At 42.5% G+C, this 22,359-nt stretch overlaps 1 protein-coding gene across 2 annotated transcripts in view; it reads left to right on the plus strand.

The window, feature by feature from the left end:
* CD36 (CD36 molecule (CD36 blood group)) overlaps positions 1–22,108 on the plus strand; it is a 43,796-nt gene extending 21,688 nt beyond the window's left edge. Inside the window, exons 4-14 of one of the 2 annotated variants that reach the window (XM_064142922.1) lie at positions 3,263–3,407; positions 6,620–6,799; positions 6,945–7,036; positions 7,467–7,513; positions 10,922–10,991; positions 13,654–13,841; positions 14,728–14,846; positions 16,633–16,706; positions 17,951–18,005; positions 18,203–18,367; positions 19,754–22,108. In XM_064142922.1, coding sequence (XP_063998992.1) covers positions 3,263–3,407; positions 6,620–6,799; positions 6,945–7,036; positions 7,467–7,513; positions 10,922–10,991; positions 13,654–13,841; positions 14,728–14,846; positions 16,633–16,706; positions 17,951–18,005; positions 18,203–18,367 — 1,135 coding nt within the window. In that variant the 3' untranslated portion in view covers positions 19,754–22,108. Of the gene's footprint in view, positions 1–3,262; positions 3,408–6,619; positions 6,800–6,944; positions 7,037–7,466; positions 7,514–10,921; positions 10,992–13,653; positions 13,842–14,727; positions 14,897–16,632; positions 16,707–17,950; positions 18,006–18,202; positions 18,368–19,753 lie in introns of those variants that run through there. The other variant, XM_064142921.1, reaches the window with a different exon arrangement.
* Positions 22,109–22,359: the final 251 nt, after the last annotated feature.

The following is a 22,359-nucleotide window of genomic DNA, read 5'->3' on the forward strand; positions in this document are numbered from 1 at the left end:
ATGACTTGGTTTTAATCTGTAGGGTTGGTTTCTTTTTTTTCATTTTCAATTGGTTTTAATTTCATTTTCCTTTTTCATTTTTCCATTTGAAAACCATTCATTTTTCTGAATATACTAATTGAGGCACAGATCACAGTATCACAGTATCATCAGGGTTGGGAGAGACCTCACAGATCATCAAGTCCAACCCTTTACCACAGAGCTCAAGGCTAGACCATGGCACCAAGTGCCACGTCCAACCTTGCCTTGAACAGCCCCAGGGACGGCGACTCCACCACCTCCCCGGGCAGCCCATTCCAGTGTCCAATGACTCTCTCAGTGAAGAACTTTCTCCTCACCTCCAGCCTAAATCTCCCCTGGCGCAGCCTGAGGCTATGTCCTCTTGTTCTGGTGCTGGCCACCTGAGAGAAGAGAGCAACCTCCTCCTGGCCACAACCACCCCTCAGGTAGTTGTAGACAGCAATAAGGTCACCCCTGAGCCTCCTATTCTCCAGCCTAACCAATCCCAGCTCCCTCAGCCTCTCCTCATAGGGCTGTGCTCAGGGCCTCTCACCAGCCTCGTCGCTCTTCTCTGGACACGCTCAAGCATCTCAACGTCCCTTTTAAACTGGGGGGCCCAGAACTGAACACAGTACTCAAGGTGTGGTCTAACCAGTACAGAGTACAGGGGCAGAATGACCTCCCTGCTCCTTCTGACCACACCATTCCTGATGCAGCCCATCCCCATTCAGGGAATTTTTAAAATCATTTCTGTAATTTTAAATGTGATGTTGGTATAGGACTAGTTGATGCTTCCTGAGTCATTAAGCCCAATGCTCAGCTCTCACTGACACCATTATTATGAAACTGCTTTCCTGAAATGATGAAACATTTCTTTCTTGCTGTCTTAAGGGATGTATATTATTTTTGCAAGATGGTTTTACATTACAACATCGACAGTCGATGTGCTTTGATGTCTAAAAGATTGTTCATTTCTCATGGCAAAATATAACTCTTTGTTTGTAGAGTACTTGGAAGTTATAGGAAATGGTTACACAGGAATCAGGAAAGAAACCAGTTAAGAAATTCTGCAGCAGGTGAACTCCCACCAAGCAGAACTGTTTTCCTCTGCTGGTGGTGATTGTGCCTATTTTTTCAGGGACACATCTGTGCGAGATGCCTAGAACTGTAAGAACACAGTCATGCTCACTGAGGGTGTTTAGTCTACTTGACCCACAATGCTGCTTAGTTTCTCTCTCAGTCTCCCATTAAATATTTAATTATTTATTACTATGTGGAACTGCTGTCCTGGGAAGCGCAGCTGTCTGCACAGTTCTTTCACCAACCTTGTTCTAGGTCTTTTGCTTCTGCTTAGAGGTAATATTAATTAGGAAAAAAAAAATCTCCCTACTTTCAGTTTACAGAGTATGCTGCTAATTAAAACATTAGGGACACAAAGCAGTCTCAAAGGTAAGATACAGCTGCTTTTGGGATAATGCCCACCTGCACTTAGTATATGTGTGTCATGGGTGGAGGCTCTTTGAACATCACAGTATCACCAAGGTTGGAAGAGACCTCATAGATCATCAAGTCCAACCCTTTACCACAGAGCTCAAGGCTAGACCATGGCACCAAGTGCCACGTCCAATCTTGCCTTGAGCAGCTCCAGGGACAGCGACTCCACCACCTCCCCGGGCAGCCCATTCCAGTGTCCAATGACTCTCTCAGTGAAGAACTTTCTCCTCACCTCAAGCCTAAATTTCCCCTGGCACAGCCTGAGGCTGTGTCCTCTCGTTCTGGTGCTGGCCACCTGAGAGAAGAGAGCAACCTCCTCCTGGACACAACCTCCCTTCAGGTAGTTGTAGACAGCAATAAGGTCTCCCCTGAGCCTCCTCTTCTCCAGGCTAAACAATCCCAGCTCCCTCAGCCTCTCCTCGTAGGGCTGTGCTCAAGGCCTCTCACCAGCCTCGTCGCCCTTCTCTGGACACACTCAAGCATCTCAATGTCCCTCCTAAACTGGGGGGCCCAGAATTGAACACAGTACTCAATGTGCCCCTACACCCAGACTAGAAGAATTGATGGTGTACCCTGAAGATCCCTGCAATGGCACTGTGACAAGCTTTGTGAACCCACAGCATAGGCTGAGTTGAGTGGTTCCTCAGCAGAGAGGTCAGCAAGAGGATGGGGACTTGAAGAGTTGAGGCTGGAACTATCACTGCTCAGAGACTGCACCTTAGTGAGTTGCTGATGAGGCATTCACGGGAGGTGTACGAGGATCTCAGTGAAGCTGAAGGACTGTTTATGGATTTCCACAGACATACAAAGTGTTATCAAATTGACTCCTACTATGGATTTAACCTGTAATCTGATTTGTTGCATCACAGGCCTAGCAAATCAAAACTTAAAAGTGTTTCCTAATCATTCTGATTCATCCCCTTCTAATTACATTCAATTTTGAGCAAGTTTAGAAAACAAAGTGACAAAATATAATTAAAACAATATATGAAAAGATTCAAGTTCCATTGTTGGAATAAAAAGATAAAAGAAAAATAATTTTAATTTCATATCAGTGAATAAAATTCCTTTATGAACTTTGGAAATATTTCCCAAAGAAAAATCTTCCACAGAAAATTGAATTGTATTCACACAAAAAGTTTAGAATCCTTTTTTGTGGTTATAAAATGTTCAACATTCCAGTTCAGGTGTCCCCATCATAAGAAGGACACAGAGCTGTTGGAGCAAGGCCCACAAAGATGATCCAAGGTCTGAAGCACCTCTGCTATGAGGACAAGCTGAAGATGCTGGGGTTGAGAAGACTCCAAGGAGACCTTAGAGATACTTTCCAATATATGAAGGGATCCTACAGGAAGGCTGGAGAGGGATTTTTCATAAGGGTGTCTAACAGTAGGACAAAAGGGAATGGTTTGAAGCTGTGGGAGAGTAGGTTTAGACTGGATCTTAGGAAGAAGTTCTTCAGTATGAGGGTGGTAAGACTCTAGAATAGGTTGCCCAGGGAGGTTGTGGATGCCTTCTCCCTGAAGGTGTTCAAGGCCAGGCTGGATGAGACCTTGAACAGCCAAGTCTAGTTGAGAGGTGTCCCTGCCCATGGGAGGGGGGTTGGAGAAGATATCTCTGAGACCCCTTTGAACTTGAGCTGTTCTATGATTCTATGAGAAGATCAATCCACTATTCATAAACACTTCAGTCAGGCATGATTATGTTGTCTGGAAAAACAACTGTCAAAGTTATGAAGCTATTCTCTGTTTTTGTTTTGTACCTGAAGGGTGCGGTATTTACCCAAGGAGAACATCACGGAAAACTCCGATGGCACAATATCCTACATGCTGCCTAATGTTGCTCGTTTTGAGCCTGACATGTCTGTCGGGACAGAGAACGATACCTTCACAGTCCTCAACCTGGCTGTTGTTGTAAGTAAAGAGAGAAAACCTGGAGGAAATAGAGGAGTTATCGTTAGGACTACTGAAACTGCCACTTATCATATCATAGTATCACAGTATCATCAGGGTTGGAAGGGACCTCACAGATCATCAAGTCCAACCCTTTACCACAGAGCTCAAGGCTAGACCATGGCACCAAGTGCCACGTCCAACCTTGCCTTGAACAGCCCCAGGGATGGCGACTCCACCTCCTCCCCGGGCAGCCCATTCCAGTGTCCAATGACTCTCTCAGGGAAGAACTTTCTCCTCACCTCCAGCCTAAATTTCCCCTGGCGCAGCCTGAGGCTGTGTCCTCTTGTTCTGGTGCTGGCCACCTGAGAGAAGAGAGCAACCTCCTCCTGGCCACAACCACCCCTCAGGTAGTTGTAGACAGCAATAAGGTCACCCCTGAGCCTCCTCTTCTCCAGGCTAACCAATCCCAGCTCCCTCAGCCTCTCCTCATAGGGCTGTGCTCAAGGCCTCTCACCAGCCTCGTCGCCCTTCTCTCGACATGATCAAGCATCTCAATGTCCCTCCTAAACTGGGGGGCCCAGAACTGAACACAGTACTCAAGGTGTGGTCTAACCAGTGCAGAGTACAGGGGCAGAATGACCTCCCTGCTCCTGCTGACCACACCATTCCTGATGCAGGCCAGGATGCCACTGGCTCTCTTGGCCACCTGGGCACACTGCTGGCTCATGTTCAGGCGGGTATCAATCAGCACCCCCAGATCCCTCTCTGTCTGGCTGCTCTCCAGCCACTCCAACCCCTCTCTGCGAACGTAGATGCTGTGAGAGTCAGCTACACTGAGGACAGCTCTATTACTGTTTCTAAAATAAATAATAGGAAAAAATACTTCTGAGGACATATTGGACATATATTAAGGTTTTCTTATACTCACAGGGTTTTCTTGGATTCCTGTCAATGGAAGCAAAGTCATCACTTTGGATGTGATGTATCAAAGAGTATCATCCTAGTCAATTTTAGCGTGGGAATGAGCAAAGAGTTTGTGAGTGGATTCCCTCTGTGTGTGAGATGCAGCATGGATTTGATACACTCTTTCCACAATATCTTCAGTCCTGCCTTGCAGGGGAGGCTGAATTAAATCCCATGCTTGATGTATTCGTGGCCTCGCTGCCCCAGCTGCTTACTCACCGTGGTGCCCCTTAGCATCACTACAAAGGCATTCCCTGGGCTTTCCTGTCCTACTGAGACCTTCTTCTTCAAACAAAACCACAAGCACACAGGTGGCCTAAATTTTTTTCAGTGCAGTTGTTTTTTTGTTACCAAAGGCTGAGAGTATTTATCCTTGACTGACCTTTCCAGTTTTCATGTTTATATTCATCCCTGATTGTCTTGCACTGACTCTGTGGTGTCTGCATGTGAACGTTCAGGACCACTGTGAGAGGGTGGCTGTTAGAGGCAGAGTAAAGAGATTAGTGTCAACATAGCACAGAATCTCAGAGTCAGTCACAGAATCATAGAAGAGTTTATGTTGGAAGGGACCTCAAAAGGTGATCTGGTCCAATGCTTTCTGAGAAAGGGAGCCTGGATGAGATTTTCTGGACATTTTCTGGGACACTTCAGTGACTGACTGTTCTCACTGTAAAAAAAAACCCTTTCTTCTATCAACATGAAACCTTTCCTGGTGTAATTCACAGCCATCTCTTGTCTTCTTCCTGTTGTTTCTTGTGATGAAAGAGCCTCACTCGTATTTGTAACCTCCCTTTAAGTACTGGAATTTTCTCTGAGGAGAAAAAGCCTATTAAATAAAGGCAAATGACCTGTTCGACCCAGATATATTCTGCCTGTGTTCTAGCTTAAGCCAACACTTCTCTTTTGAAAAACTGTTCTTGTTTCCTACACTCCAAGTCCTCTATGTCACAGTATTAACTCTGCTCAGCTCCCATGCTTTGGACTCTCATGTAGCTCTTGATGGGTTTAAGCATAGGCTCATGTCTGAAAGCAGCCATGTCTGAGGAAATGGGACCATAGCATCCAAGTTCTGCTTTGTGGCTCAGAAACAAAGTGATTTAAGCCTAGACTCCCAGAGAGACTTTAACTACCTCGTTTGACAGCAGTGACTTCAGTCAGTCAGAGCTCCCCTTTTATACCATAACTACTTACAAAGGAATTCAGAGGGATATTTTTCACACCTTCTTAACCCTGAGGGGACTCAGCTCACATCTCTACTATCTCATCATCTTTTCATATCCATGCTTTCAGGTTCAGGCATATGCATTCAAGTTCAGACAAAAGTTGAGGGGGTTGAGGGGGATGAAAGGAAAGCAAACGAGATTCTTTCATTGCTATCCTCCCAGCACTAAGCACGAAGAAATGGCCCATTAACAGGCCTAGGCTGAGCATTTGCTTTAAGAGAATCATTTGGTTTTTACACAAATTTACTTATCAAAATTGTTACTGTTTCCTGCTTCACCAAACAGACCAATATAGATCATTTGTTTGCTTTCTACGAGCTATTCATTGCCTCTAGGGACTTGACTTAGTGTTTATGCCCCTAGGAACGTTTATTACAATTGCTGCTGGTAAATCAACATTATCCATCATTGAATTAGGAAAGATTATCCGTTATTTAGAGTTAATTCTGTTGAGAAAGAAGGATGTGTTTGTGGCAAATATGTATTCTTACTAAGTAAAGACATAATGTAGACTGAGCACTTGGTCGATTTTATGCAGGGTACAGCTGTATTGCAGCTAGTGTAACAGCAAATCTAAACCACTTGTCTAAGCCAAGAAGTAAGAAGGTTTGTATGTTTTTTACTTACGTGTTTATAGTGCAAGTGAGTTTGAAGCACATGTAGATGGCAGAAAAGAAGTGGCACAACAGTGGTTAGACAGAAAGGGATCTGAGATGATTGCTTGGAGATATTCAAAAGCCATCTGGCCGTGCTCCCAGGCAACTGGCTCTTGGCTTGATCAGGGAGGCTGGGCAGGGTGACTGCAGAGGTCCCTTCCAACCTCCACGGTTCTGTGATTGGGGGCAATCCAATGAACTCACGTAAACAGTGATGACAAATCATTTGAATTTATGCTGGTTATGCCCAGTAATTTCTTCTTTGGTAGAGAAGTGTTAAAGTAGAAACTTAACTTAGAGGGAGCTGGAACTCTGGAAGCCAGTTTTGCCAGAGATTGCTTGGAGGCAGTCAATGTTATGCTAAATGTTAATTTTATTGCTGTTGTAGGCTGCACCTTCCTTGTATACAAACGCTTTTATACAGCTACTATTAAACACTTGGATTAAATCTTCTAAATCATCAATGCTGCAGAACAGAACAGTGAAAGAGCTGCTGTGGGGATACAAAGATCCTTTCTTAAACAAAATCCCCTTCCCTGTGGACCCAGTTCTAGGAGTCTTCTACCCGGTAAGTGAAAACTATGAGGAGGCAAAGCCTTCAGTCATCATTCTGTCATTAAAAATTGCATCAGCTTCTGCAAGGAAGATAAATCTGACAATGCTACAGTCTGGATCAATACCTCTAACTGTTATTCCTTTTATTTTTGTCACAGTATAATGGGACATCTGATGGACTTTACAGAGTCTATACTGGGACAGAAGATATTACAAAGACAGCAATAATTGAAAGCTATAAAGCCAAAAGGTATCATAGCATTGTACAATTAAAAGCTGCACGTGTTTTTCAAGGCTTTTAAGGCTTGGTTCCCTAAGAGCTATAGATAAATGGAAAAACTTCAACAGTACAAAGGAAGCTGGCTCAAGCACCGGACTTAGCAAAACCACCTCTCTCAGCTGTTAATTATTCTATTAGGAGCTGGGATTTAAGACTATTATTGATTCTTTGTTACAAGTAGTTACTTCTGTTTTGTGTGGTTAAGTAGCTAGATCCCTTATATCCTATTCTAATGCATCATAAAGTTTATCTGAGTAAATGAATGAGCAGCTCTATCCTCTGACTTTGCTAATGGGTCAGGCTTATACTGGAGTAGTTATGTTTATCCATAGAGGTAATGAGGTGAATCACATGGTGTAATATGCTGCATGCAGCATGACTCTCTCTTTTTATCTTAAAGGAATCTTTCATACTGGGAAGGTTACTGCGATTTGGTTAATGGCACAGGTGAGCCTATAAAAGCTTTTTAAATCTTGAAGACATGTCTTGATGTTACTTGGCAATAATGAAATACAATATTTAAGTTAATTCCCCTCACTTTGACAGTTCAATATTCTGTATATTAAATGTAGATGTAAATATGAATGTGTAAATGCTACCATTATTGCTACAGAATGTTAGGGGTTGGAAGAGACCTCCAGAGATCATCCAGTCCAATCTCCTTTCCAAAGCAGGGTCACCTACAGCATGCTGCACAGGAACACATCCAGGCAGGGTTTGAAGGTCTCCAAAGAAGGACACTCCACAGCCTCTCTGGACAGTCTGTTCCTGTGCTTTGTGACCCTCACCATAAACAAGTGTCTCCTTGTGTTGAGGTGGAAGCTCCTGTGTTCTAACTTGTACCTGTTGTTCCTTGTTCTATTACTGGGCACCACCAAAATGAGCCTGACACCTTCAGATATTTATAGATGTTGGTAAAATCCCCTCTCAGCCTTCTCCTCTCAAGACTAAACTAAACAGTTCCAGGTCTGTCAGTCTTCAGAGCACAGATGTCCAAGTTCCCTGGTTGTCTTTGTAGCTCTCTGTTGGAATCTCTCTAGAAGATCCCTGTCTGTTTTGAACTGGGGCACCCAAAACTGAACACAGTACTCAAGGTGTTGTCTCAGCAGGGTAGAGCAGAGGGGGAGGAGAACCTCCCTAGACCTGCTGTACACTTTTCTTAATGCACCCCAGGATGCTGTTGGCCCTCTTGGCTACAAGGGCACATTGCTATCCCATGAAAAACTTGCTGTCCATTAGGACTCAAAGGTCTTTCTCCATGGAGCTGCTTTCCAGCAGGATGACCTCTGGTCTGTAATAGTGCTGATGCTTGGTGTTATTCCTCCCTAGGTACAGGACTCTGCACTTGGCCTTATTGAACAAGATGTGCATCTGTGCTAATATTGGTGCATAAGTGTGCTATGATCTATATGTTATACATTGTTGTGTTGTAATATGTTATACATTAATAACATTACACATCATGGTGTTGTAATATATATATTACAGATTATTAATAGGTTGGACTTGCTGATCTATGAGGTCTCTTCCAACCTTGGTGTTACTGTGATACTGTGATTATGGTGTATGTACATGTACACAGCCTCTCTTCAGCTAGAGTAGACATGGAAGAGATAAAATGAAAGAATCCAGCTTTCTGTTTCTCTTAATTATTTCAGTGGTACATTGTAACTAGTATTTTTTCCCCTTTCCTACCACAGTTTAAAATTAACTTTACATTCTAATAATACACATTCATTTGCACTGTGAAAAAAAGTTCAGTTAAATAAAGCAGAATGGACAAAAATGTTTACTTAAATATGCAAAAAGTGGCGAGGGCGAAGGAGCCATCTGGTGGTTTGGAGGCCACTGACAAAGGAATGAAGAGGAGAAGTAATTTAGTCTGAAATGAACAAACTCGAGAAAACTTTTTGTAAGTTGCCTTTTGGAATGGATATGAAAGTAGTTGAATTCTTGAAGTTGCATTTGATTTTTTTCTTTTTTGATGAGTGAAAGTGTCACTGTCAGGACAGCAGAAGCTGCTGAGCTGAGGCTGCAGGTGTCGTAGCGGAGGCTTTTGCAAAAAGCTGCAGGCTTTCAGAAAGCCAGCACAGAATCATAGAGTCATAGAATCAGCCAGGTTGGAAGAGACCTCCAAGAACATCCCGTCCAACCTAACACCCAACCCTAGCCAGTCAACTAGACCATGGCACTGAGTGCCTCATCCAGGCTTTTCTTGAACACCTCCAGGGACGGTGACTCCACCACCTCCCTGGGCAGCCCATTCCATGAAAATAAACCTGATTTTGCATTTTTTGCACCTTTCTGTGCTGCTTTATCTGCCACAGATTGTATTCCTTATAACCCAGAACACATGACAAGTTCTTTTGAAGTATGTCAAATACATCACAACCATCTGATTTTCCTAAAGTGTGTGCATCAGGATAGATTAGTTCCTTGTAAAACTATATCATTCATTTTATAAGAGGCAATGCTTTCTTTAGTTTCTGGGGCTTTCTTATGAAGCATGAACTCTTTTTTCTCAGGGTCAGGTTTTAGATTTTTATTCTTCCACAGCTGATGAAATAAACATACTGAGTTAAGTAGACTAAATGCCTCAGTACATGAATATATGGAGCTTTTCCTTGTTAACAAAGGTTATTGAACAGTTTACAAGAGCAATGTGACTGCTCAGGAGAGACCATGTGTCTAGACAAGTAGCAGGTCTAAAAAGTCTTGTAAATGTGAGAAGTTCTCCTAATCTTGTAACCTTCTCACATCAAAGAGCAGCTTATATAGTGTAAGTAAATTTCTAGATAACAATGTTAAGCAGTATTCTTGTATGAGGTTTGAAATGAGTCCATGTTTGTAAACTCTCCAAGACTGCCAGGAGCTAGAAGTTGTGTGTGTGTAGAATAATCTTGGACCTTCTTTAAGAAAAAGTGTTCCTGTCAGCAGTGGGCAGGAGGCAGTATGTAATTTAGCTTTCTTGCTCCAGCCAACTAGATTAAAAAATATCACAGATGTTTTCAGTTCATTGGTTATGGCTGCTGACTAAGAAACTAAACAGAAATTGGGGCAAGAAGTAACATATGTCCTGGTTAAAGTTTTGTTACAACACCTTGTTTGGGAAAATGACAGAGAGTACTCTTACTTAACTCTGAATGCTTGCAGTGCAGAAATATGCATCTGAACTGACTGTGTGCTTTTTATAACGAGTGGAGAAGAAAACATCACCAAAGCGCACTTACTCTGACCTATTTCGAATGTCTAACATGGGGTGAGATGAACTGTGCCCTAGAAGTGTTCCCTTCTTTCCTTTAGCTATAGAGGGTATATCAGCTTACAAAGAAGAGGTCTGCTTGAGCAGAAAATAGGTTTAGCACTGTTTATTCAATAGCCAGCTTGGAAGGTCTAGCACTGTTTATTAAATAGCCAGCTTGGAAGTCAAATCTGTGCTTGCTGTAAGTGTTGAGCATCATAACTGCAGGTGTACCAAGCACCTCTAAAACCCTGCATTCATCTTGAAGAAAGGGCAACAGGTTTGTATTGAGCAACATTTATTTTCATATCCTTTGTTTTTAATGAAGTCATTCATAGAGCTTCACATCTGGGGAAAAAAATAAACAAGCAAACATTTAAAAAAGTAGCTGCTGTGGTTTGGCTTCCTTTCAAAGCCAATTCAGTCTTATCTGTGGAGTGCCTGCCACCTTGCAATAACTCACATAAACATTCTTCTCATAAATGACTCATTTTGTTTCCTTTTTCACAGCTTTGTAGGAAAGTAACTGCTGAGTATAGAGCTAGAAATCCAAGCTTGTCTTCTAAATGGAATTGCTTTCAAAGCTCTTGTTTTGGTTTTTCTTTTATTCACAGATGGGGCATCATTCCCACCATTTGTTAAGAAGAATCAGGTACTGCGCTTCTTCTCCTCCGACATTTGCAGGTAGGCTGTGTGGACACAGCTGCATGTGCCACGCAAACACTCTCTCATTTCAAAGGACATCTGCATTGGCTCTGCTTGGGTTAAGTCATCTAGGCAGCTAGGCATAAACTTTTCATAGAATCATAGAATCAGCCAGGTTGGAAGAGACCTCCAAGATCATCCAGTCCAACCTAGCACCCAGCCCCATCCAGTCAACAAGACCATGGCACTAAGTGCCTCATCCAGTCTTCTTTTGAACACCTCCAGGGACGGTGACTCCACCACCTCCCTGGGCAGCCCATTCCAATGGCAAATCACTCTCTCTGGGAAATAAATTCATGAGCTGTATCCATTATTCAGAACCCGATTCTACAACTTTTGTTTCTGTCATGTAGTAAGCTACTTACAGTGTGCTTTATTTCAGCCGGCTAGAGATGTGTAACTCAGGAGTATCTGAATCCATTGTGAGCTGTTACAGACCTGTGAAAGACATTGATGCACACAGAGTTCAAAGTCCTGAACTTTTCTAAGATCAGGACCCTGCTTAGGAGCTGGGGTTGTTCAGACTGGAGAAGAGAAGGCTCTGGGGAGACCTAATAGTGTCCTTCCAGTACCTGAAGGGAGCCTACAAGAAGGGTACAGCAGGACTGTTTCCAAAGGCCTGCAGTGACAGGATGAGGGAAAATGGTTTGAAATGAGAAAGGATTTAGACTGGATGTCAGGAACAAGTTCCTTACCATAAGGGTGGTGAAACACTGAAATGAGTTGCCTGGTGGGGTGGTTGAGGCCATATCCCTGGAAAGAATCACAGCGAGGCTCATTAGCAAGGCTCTGAACAACCTGCTCTAGTGGAGCATGTCCCTGCTGACTGAAGGGAGTTTGGATAGATGACCTTCAGAGATCTCTTTTAACCCAGACCATTCTAAGAGTTTATGATTGTTTGACCTTAGCAGCCAATAGGTACAGCAGGTGCCGCTCAGGCCCATCTTCAGAATTTCTGCAGAACATCATCTATGCAGAGCAGGACATTCTGGCATCCCCTTGATACTCAAAATTGTTTTCTCACAGGATATTTTTACTTATGTTATTTTTATGTATTTACAGATAAACAAACCTACTTAATACACCCCAGACTGATGGCTTTTCAGCCTGCTGTTTCTGTTCTGGCTCTCCAGTGTCCCTCAGTTCTCCAGTGAGATCACTGAAAGCGATGTTAAAAGATTTAAAGCGCATCGCAGTGTATTTGTTTTGGGAGGCTCGACCCCTGTATTTATTTTGCTGCCTGGAAACAGCTGCTTCCTTTAAACTAGATTTAGAGTGGGTTGTTTGCTTTGCAGACCGTTTAAAGAGCAGTGTTTCTACACGAAGTTAAAGTTCTTTTAGCTTATGTGTGAAGTAATTGTATCTCTAAAGCGGAAACCGTTTCACCAGTCATCGAAAAGGGAATTCTGAGCAGAGGAGATAGAAGTCTTTGGACTGGTTGCACCCAGTGTGAAAGATCCCTCTGGCCATTTATTTCTCACTATTAATGACCAATGAAGAAGGACAGTTAACAGTTGCCCTACGGTTGTGCTGAAACAGGGTCATGGAAAATGTTTCTGGGGATGTTGCAAAATGCAGAACGCTTCTTTCATTTGGCTGCAGTACAAAGCGCTGCTGCCCTGGTTACATTACTGTGTAACAACCATATCTCTGTATCTGTAGTTAATGTATCAGCCAAAAGAAGCTTAAGTGGCATTCCGATTGTATACAATGGAATAAAGTTATTTAAACAATGTTGCCTGCATCATGGCACTTAGATTAGTATCCCCAGCTCAACCAAAGCCTATAGCAGAGCTGATTTATACTGAGTGTCTCTTCTGTAGTCTAAAAACTCTCCAAAATGTCATAACAGTGATGTGTGTAGGGGAAAGAGCTCTTGAATAATTGTTTCCTAGTAGTATTTCTGCCAGTCTTGTGTATCGTTGTGCTCACCTCTGAGCTTTTGTGAGGGAGTACATCAGCCCTCTGCTCACCTTCATGGCTCTCCTCTGGACCTGCTCTGGCAGCTCCAAGTCTGTCTTATGCAGGGGGATGCAGTACTGCAGGCAGGGTCTCATGAGAGAAGATGGGCAGAATTGCCTCCCTTGTTCTGCTACTCACACTTCTTTTGAAGACTGAGATATATTGAAGTTGTTGTTTAAAATCACTTGGTCTAGCAGCCATTTGTCAGTTCTGTTTAAACAGAAGAAACCAGCAACAGAACAAGGGGACACAGTCTCAAGTTGTGCCAGGGAAAGTATAGGCTGGATGTTAGGAGGAAGTTCTTAGTGATTGGCATTGGAATGGGCTGCCCGGGGAGGTGGTGGAGTCACTGTCCCTGGAGGTGTTCAAGAAAAGACTGGATGAGGCACTCAGTGCCATGGTCTAGTTGATTGGCTAGGGCTGGGTGCTAGGTTGGACTGGATGATCTTGGAGGTCTCTTCCAACCTGATTGATTCTATGATTCTATGATTCTATGAAATATTCTCCATTGCATGGAAACACCCCTATGAACTGCTGAACAGTGTGAGAGAAGCCTGAGCACAGGCTCCCCGGAATATCTTTTTTTTATTATTTTTTTATGAGGTATTTGGCAACATTGCCAGAAATTCAGATTTTTAATTCAAATGACTGAAATATGTTTCTCCTCTTTTGTGTTCAGGTCGATCTACGGAGTTTTCCAGAGCAAGCAGAAAGTGAAGGGAATCCCGCTGTACCGTTTCGCAGTTCCACGGGAAGCATTTGCATCACCTACTGAAGTTGAAGACAATTATTGTTTCTGTACAGATAGAGCTGTATCACAGAACTGCACATTAGCTGGAGTTCTAGACATTAGTGCCTGCAAAGCAGGTATAGTACTGGCACCACACTTCCAAATAAGCCGTTTAGCTGTGGAGAAAGCACATGCCCTTCAGCCAAGCTTTACTTTCAGATCTAGGATGTTTGGGTTTGCCTGTGAACTCTTCCACACACTGCCTGTGAACTCTTCCACAGACTGCCTGTGAGAGCTCTCACATTTTCTGCAGCCTCATTTCCCAAAATGAGGGCTATAACAATTCTGCATTTTGCCTAGTGCTTTGCAAGATGGTGCTAACTACAGAAACCTGTGAAAAGGCAGGAATGCACGTATAGAAAAGAAGGGGAAACACACTGTGTAAAAGCCAGAGATGGTCACAGTCCTTGTGTTCACAGTAATTCAAACACAGGGAGGGGTGGTGTGTGTGAGGAGGTGGGGGCTGTGTGTGTGTACACAACTATGTACACATGCAGAGACTGAGAGACATTGATTGCTTCGTTTATCATCAGTACAATAATATCTATCTATCTATGAGTTGATGTTTGGTGCAGCATGGACAGCTTAGGTTCACTTCAGGCTTGCTTTCTACTAAAACAATGTTATGAATGTGGGGAGAAACGGCGACAGCCAAGTCTTTACCTCAGCATGATACTGGGAGCTCTGCCAGCTCCACAGCATAGACACAGACAAGCAGGCTCTGTAACCACAATTTATTTCACCCTGTAAATACTCCTTGTGACAGTAGAATCACAGAAATGCTCAAATTTAATTCTTTTTTGGGGGCTGGGTCTGTTTTTATGGGGATTGTGTATCTATAGAAAAAGGGAAATACAGAAAAAGCCTCAGATAAGCACTGAAACAAAGCTTAATTATTGAAGTAACTTTTTGTTTGTTGCTTTTGGGTTTGATTTGTGGTTTGTGGTTTTTTTTTTCAAACAGGAAGACCTGTATTCATCTCTCTTCCACATTTTCTTCATGCAAGTGACTCTATATTGCATGATGTTGAAGGCTTGAGCCCAAATGAGAAGGAGCATGAGACATATCTAGATGTAGAGCCTGTAAGTCCAAATATTTAACAACTGTAACTCAGTAAACTTGCAATGTTTAAATTTCATTGTAGTGTAGAACAGGTCTTTTGCCAGAGGGATGAGCAGAAGAGACAATATTTTCTTGCTTGCTTTTGCAAGATCTGCTCACAAAGTGTTTTAGCAAGGGAAATTTAGAGCGGAACTTCATCTCATTCTGACCTTCATAGCTTGGAAAATAAGTTTTGGGTTTTCCTTATTGGGAATGTGGGATTAAATAGATCCTGCAAACTTAGAAATATGCTTTTCTACAACCTTCAAATATTTTTATTACTGCTCTGATTTTGATGGCCTCAAATTTAACTTCCATTTCTGTACCAGTAATTGAGGTTGCTCATTTTAAGTTTATTCACCAATGTTTTCTAAATTGTGTGATGAACTATAAGGTTCCAAAATGTTCTTTTGCTCTGAATTTTTAATGACAAAGTAAAAATTCAGGATTGCTCACTAAAGTATTTTGGCTGTTATAATTTTGTTATAACTTTGGTGAGGACATCTGAAGTTAACACTTTGTTTCAGCTTGTCTCGGTTCTAACTTAAATTCCCAGAGACTCAAATAGATTTGATAGAACCAATAACAATTTTTTTAGAGTGCCCTTCCCTCTTCCCCCTTCTTTCCCAAATGAAAGGAATTAGATGTAGAGAGAGAGGAAGGTAAGCACACCCAAATAACTCAATCTCACTCTGATTTGGAAGTTAAAAAGAAGAAAAGTTTAACAATAAATTAAAAAGGTATCTGAGGTAGGGAAGCTACAAAGGTATAGGGAAGGGAAAAAACAGAACACAAAATGTGTAAATGCAACCAGATTTGGATGGCAATGGGTTTGTCTGCCTTGTGGGTGATGGCAACGTAGTGAAACAAAGAGAAGGTGGTGGAGGCACCGTCCCTGGAGGTCTTCAAGAAAAGACTGGATGAGGCACTTGGTGCCATGGTCTGGTTGACTGTCTAGGGCTGAGGGATAGGTTGGACTGGATGATCTTGGAGGTCTCTTCCAGCCTGGTTGATTCTATGATATGATATGATATGAACCTGGAACAGGATGGTGATGCTGGTAAGCAGGGAGCACAGAGAGAGAGAACAGGCAGTCCCCCTGCTTTATAGACCTTTAGACAGGAAGGGGGAGCATCCTAACCATCACCTGGTAGCCTTCAGACCCACCCGGGGGGAGGGGTCAAGACCACCTAGGGTCAGGTTGAGGGTCAGTCCCGCTGGAGGGTCAAAGCCTGTGCACACCTTATTTGGAATACAGAGATCAATCAGAAGTTCCTAGATTTGACATGAATTTTGCCAGAATTACACCTTGTCTTGTTTCTGTGGAGGACAAAAGGGAAAAAGATGAGATGAAAAGAAGACCTGATCTTTGTTTTGATGTGTTTGTTCTGATATGACATGTTAGGGTTTGGCCCTGTGCAAGTTACACATCCTTCTTAGTGAAAATGAAAAAATACCTAATATCTAGGGGGGAGGGATCCCTAAACCAGCACAGTTTTATATGAAACGTTTCATGACTAAGTATTTTTAAGCTTTTTTTTGACCTTCAGTTTTTATGGTCAGTTATGAAAGTAACTCTGGTAAAGCCACAAAACCAGAATTTCTGTGAGAAATGAGGTCCTTAGAAACATGAACATTTCTTCAGACCATAAAGATAAAATAGCACCTGGACACACAGCCCAGATTCTGGGCTTAGGCATTCACAGTGGTTTAGTTAATGTTTTTAATTGGGTTGGTTTTGTTTGTTTGTTTGCTTTCTGCTTTTAGACTACTGGCTTTACACTACAATTTGCAAAAAGACTGCAAGTAAACCTCCTTGTGAAGCCTGCACCAAAAATAGAGTAAGTACTGCTTTGTTATTTTATTTTTCATGGGTTTTTTTTTTGTTTCCAAGAGGGCTGACAGGTCTATGAGAGAGTTTGTAGAAATGGCTGGTAAAAGAAGGAATAAAAATATTTTCCCAAAGGCTTTTTGTCTTTCAAAAGTCTCAGCCATGACTTCTCAAAGAACATAACTTTCAGTGAAAGCATAAGCATTCTTGAGGAAGGCACTGCCTATGTATCATAGAATCATGGAATGCTGGGTTGGAAGGAACATCAAAAAATCATCCAGTCCAACCCCCCTGCCAGAGCTAGATCACCAAGAGCAGGTCACACGGGGAAGCACCCAGGCAAGTTTGAAATGTCTCCAGAGAAGGAGACTCCTCAACCTCTGTGAGCAGCCTATTTCAGGGATCTGTCATCCTCTCAGTGAAAAAGAATTTCCTTATGTTCACTTGGAACCTCTCAACACTAGCCCTTCACATCTTTATAAGCATGCATGAGGTCACCCTTCAGGCTCCACTTCTCTAAGCTACAGAGACCCAGCTCCAGGCTTTCGTCAGAAGGGAGATGTTCCACTCCCTTAATCATTCCTTAACACACATTTGACATCCTCACAGAAGCTTAGCAGGCAACATGTTAACAATTGCATTCTTACAACAAACATCCCTGTGGCCACGATGAGGATGTGGACGAACTAGAAAGCAAAATGTATTTTCTGTAATAAATCCAATGACAGAGAGAGAATTTCTATGAACTCTGTCACTAGGTGGATTTTATCATGCAGATTGATGGTTCTCTAGCTGGTTCTTTTCTCTTCATTGGTCCAAATGTAGCTACAGGCTTGCATTGCAAGATTTTATACATCTGGTGAGTGAACACCACCTAGATCCCACCAACACCTGGAATAGGTTGCCCAGGGAGGTTGTGAATACCTCCTCCCCAGGGATGTTCAAGGCCAGGTTGAATGAGGCCTTGAGCAGCCAAGTCTAGTTGAAAGGCATCCCTGCCCATGAGGTCACTTCCAACCTAAGCCTGCCTGTGATTCTTTGATTCTTTCTGACTGCCCACATACAAAAGACTTGACAGAAAGAGGTGGTTGCCCATTATTAATTGTAGGCTTATATTTTTCAGTCTGAAACTAAACTAAAAAGGTACAACTGGAAGGTAGATATGTAATTAGAGGGGAAGAAAAATACTTAAGTAGAAGCTGGGATTATGAACTAAACTTAAAGTAACACACTGTTCTTATTTTCTCATTTCAGAGCTTTATCAAAAGTTAACAAATCTTATGTCTTTCCTCTTCTTTGGCTAAATGAGGTTAGTATTATTTTCTGCCTGCTAATCTTCATTGTTCAAAACAAAACAGAACACCCTTGGCCTAGCATTTTCAGTCTCAGTGCCCTGAAACTGGGCAATTAAAGGCATGGTGCGATTTGCACACACCAAGAATATATTCAGCAGGTGAAGGCTTGCATGCTTACCTCTCACTGATGTCTTTTTTTTCACTGTTTCAGTCAGCTGTTATTGGTGATGAGAAAGCAGAAATGTTCAGAACCAAAGTCACTGGGCCAGTCTACTTTTTGAATGTGCTGCAGCTGTCCTTACTGATCACAGGTTCTGTGCTGTTCCTGGCATTCATGGGTTCCTACTTCGCATGCAGACCAACGGAAATGAAATAGGTAAGTAGGCACTAAGGGGTCTGTCCTCAGCAGTAATGGTTCCTCAGGGTTTCAAGAAGTTCAGAATCATTACCTATTTAGCTGCCCTTTATGAAGTGCTCGTAAATTCAGCAGTTGTTCTGTGGGAAATCATCCAGCCTTAATGTTTTTAAATTCCCTTCCCATCCCTAATCTTTTTGGATGCTCTTCATGCACTCAGGAAACAGTATTGGCAACTATATCAGAAAATCAACATTTTTTAGAGTTCCAGAACACAATGTGATTGTTGTGAGTTCATGAAAACAGACATTTTGTCCCAAACTGCTAAACCATTTATAAGTGTCCTCTATCTACTGCTCTGGGACAGAGGCCACACAGCTGCAGATTCCTATGTTCTTCCATGCCATACTCCTGCCAGGGGACCAGAGAACACATTGTAAATGGCATTTTTTGTTGAATGTTGGATAAGATTTATCTTTTTTCCCCCTCAGTTATGCATCACTGTTATGTTAGGCTAAATATCTCCTGAATATACCTAACCCACTAAGACTACCCTGATGGGTAGAATAACCAAATGGTGGATTAATGCACTGACATCTAGGGAAACAAACACAGGTTTTGAGTGGCTTGCATGAAGTGCAGAGACATTAATGTTAGGGTGTAACAGTAGTAGTAAAGAGATGTTTTCAGGATGGAGACTTAACTCATCACATGTTGAATTCTGGGGGCTGTAATAGTCAGGCAGGTGAATATAAGCCAGCAGTGTGCCCAGACAGCCAAGAAGACCAATGGCATCCTGGCTTGCATTAAAAATGCTGTGGCCAGCAGGAGCAGGGTGGTGATTGTCCCCTTGTAGTCGGCTTTGGTGAGGCCATACCTCAAATACTGTGTTCAGTTTTGGGCACTGCAATACAAGAGAGATGTGGAGGTGCTGGAGCGGGTTCAGAGGAGGGTGACAAAGCTGGTGAAGGGCTTAGAGAATAAATCTTACGAGGAGTGACTGAGGGAGCCCAGGATGTTTAGTTTGAAAGAGGAGGCTGAGGAGAGACCTCATTGCTGTCTACAACTACCTGAAGGGACATTGTGGAGATGCTAGTGCTGGTCTCTTCTCACAGGAAATTAGAGACAGAACAAGGAGGGATGTCCTCAAGCTGAAACTTAGTAGGTTTAGATTGGACATTAGGAAAAAGTTTTTCACAAAGAGAGTGGTCAGGCACTGGAATGAGCTGCCATGGGAGGTGATGGGTCACTGATGCTGGATGTGTTTAAGGGTCATTTGGATGTGTGGGTATGGTTTAAGGTGAATCTTGCAGAGTAGGGTTATAGGTTGGACTCAGTGATCCTGAGGGTCCTTTCCGACCTGGATGTTTCTGTGATTCTGTGAATTCTGCTTTCATTTCACTACAGATAATGAAAAGTCTTCAGAAGTAGTCAATGTTTAAGTGAAGTTTCAGTCCAGCAGAATATTAAAATTCAAAGACAAAATGTATGATCCAAGGCACAGCCAGTCCACACGCCGTGGAATTCAACATGCTTTTCCACTTTGAGAAGCCCAACTAGCTAAGCCTAGCAGGCTGATGTGCTAAGGTTCAAAACGTTGAGATCACTGAAGAGGCCACGATGGAAACTATGCTGTCAGATAGCTCTGATTGTTTGAACCTTGTTACAAATGTTAAATGACATGCAAGCAGACTGAAGGTGAGGTGCGGTTGGACTTTAGTCCACCTTCTGCCTGGGTTTTTTGTTTGTTTGGTTGGTTGGTTTTGGATTTGCAAGACAGAGGAAAGTTGTTTGCTGATGTTCTGTCTCTGAGCACAGGCTGGGAATGACAACACCTTTGAGCTCAGGCTGTGCTCTAGATGCTTTCGTTGCAATGTTTGTTTGTGTTCTGTCAAGGAGTGGAAGCTGCTGTAATAGACCTGCTCTCTGTCCTCTATTCAGGGATGTGTGAATTGCACCGAATGTGAAGTTTGTGATGTAAAATTACTAACTGTAATACACAAAGTTAATAAAAAACCTTACTAAAATATGTGGTCTATACATTTTAAATGGAGCTGGCTTCTAGACACACCACAGTCATTCATATGTTAATGGAGCTCATGAACATTTGGCTCCACATCTGTTTAGTTATCTGAACAACTCCCTGACTCCCAGCCTGCTTCATTGCTCTTGCTTTCTCTATGCCTTTCTTTCTGGCTTTTGCTTGAACGCTAACCTCTGCTCTCTCTTAACCCCACTTTGCCCAAGGCCTCCCTTAAAGGTCAAGAGAAGATAGTCCAGAATACTTTCTAGACACAAGAAAGACTGATAGTGATTTCAGTCCAACATTGCAGGGTTCTGCCTCCTTGCTATAGAAGAACATAAATGAAAACTGTTAGCCCCAGCTCCTTGCTGATATTTGTAACTGAACCATCTGCCACAAGGAAATTGTGCAACCATTTGTTTAATGAGGTGCATCAGCCTCATTAGAGCAGGTAGCAAACACTGCCATCTGCATGGATGGTTTGTTTTTGTATTCAATATGAATGCCATATTTTAGAAATGAGAGTTAGTGAGGCACATATTAAGTGTTGTGAGGTCTCTTCTTTTCCTGTGGACTCACTGAATTCAGAATGAGAGCCTAATTTCAGTACTTTTAAAGATTCCCCCCCCCCCAAATAGCTGCAAAGAAAAAGGAAGATTAATCATGTCCAGCCTCTCATAGCCTGGTGTTTGAAAATAATGCTACAATAGACTTAAAATTAGAGAGGTTTATCTTTCTAGTAAAGGACTGTCTTTTGTCTGAGGATTTTTAGTGAGGTGGTTGCCCCCTTTGGAAATAAAAGGGAAAGCCCAATAGACTAAGGTGCTACCAATAAATCTAATAAATCACAGAAATCCCCCAAGATTATTCTTGAAGGCAGGGTCAACGTGGTATGTAGCTGCACCCTCTTTCTTTCCAGCCACGGGCTGGAAATGCAGAGTAACAGGAGACAAGACACTCAAGGGGAGCTCTGCTCCCATCTAGACAGCCTGTGCCTTTGATTGCTCATGGTGCTTTCCAGCCAATAAAAAAACAAGACCTTTTTCTCACCTCTACATTATTGCTCTGTTCTCATATTAGTCTGGCGACAGTCTGACACAACTGAAGGTATCCCTAGAGTCCCAGGGGCTAGGCTGAAATGTGTAAGAGCAGCTAACATCATTATGCCACCTTCTCTGAAACACAGTGGTTCAAGAGCTGACACCAAGGTTTTGTTCCAAAACTAACATTTGTGCCAGAATCTGCCATGGAGATCTTTTTGTGAAAGGTAACAGCAATGCTTCTGTTGGTTTTTTGCTACTCAAGCATTTAATCTTCATCGGCCACTGTCTACAAGTTAGTGCTTGCTGTGCTGGTGTTGGTCAGTGCAATGTGGTGCTCCAGCAGGAGCAGTCCAGCAAGTCAGGCTGTGATTTTCACTGTCTCAGGGCCCAGTTTTGCAGTCACCCAAACTGTTTGTTCATCTCTGTCATCTCAATGCAGGTTTGGACTCTGAAACTGTGTGCAGCACCTAGACTACACTTGAATTAGTGGTTAGTTTGTCCAAAGCATCAGTTACAGCTCTTGTTAATCCATGTTATTAAGGCTAATGTTCAGTATTTACATTTGTCCAAGAAATGCAGGATGAACATTTATTAGGACTGTTAATGAACTCAATGCAAATAAAATAGAACTCAAGCTCTTCTTTCTAAGATCTTCATGTCTATTTGTAAATAAAGTCTTCTATGTTGAATAATGAAGTAGCTGTGGGTTTTTTCTTGCTGTTTTGAGTGTTTTACTAGAGATTGATTTTATAAACTGATGAATAAGGAAGCTTATGTCTAACCTTGTTATGCCTCTGTACTCTGGCACATCACAGCTGCCTAGAAGTGCCTATCACCTTGTTGCCATATGGTATTTAAAAGTCACAGTGACATACAGCATTTATCCTCTGTATTAAAGAAAGGAGGAGCCTTTGTGGGCAGAGCTGAGATAAGCATGTCTTGAATGA

The sequence above is a fragment of the Pogoniulus pusillus genome, chromosome 4, assembly GCF_015220805.1.
Source record: "Pogoniulus pusillus isolate bPogPus1 chromosome 4, bPogPus1.pri, whole genome shotgun sequence".
NCBI classification, from domain to species: Eukaryota; Metazoa; Chordata; class Aves; order Piciformes; family Lybiidae; genus Pogoniulus; species Pogoniulus pusillus.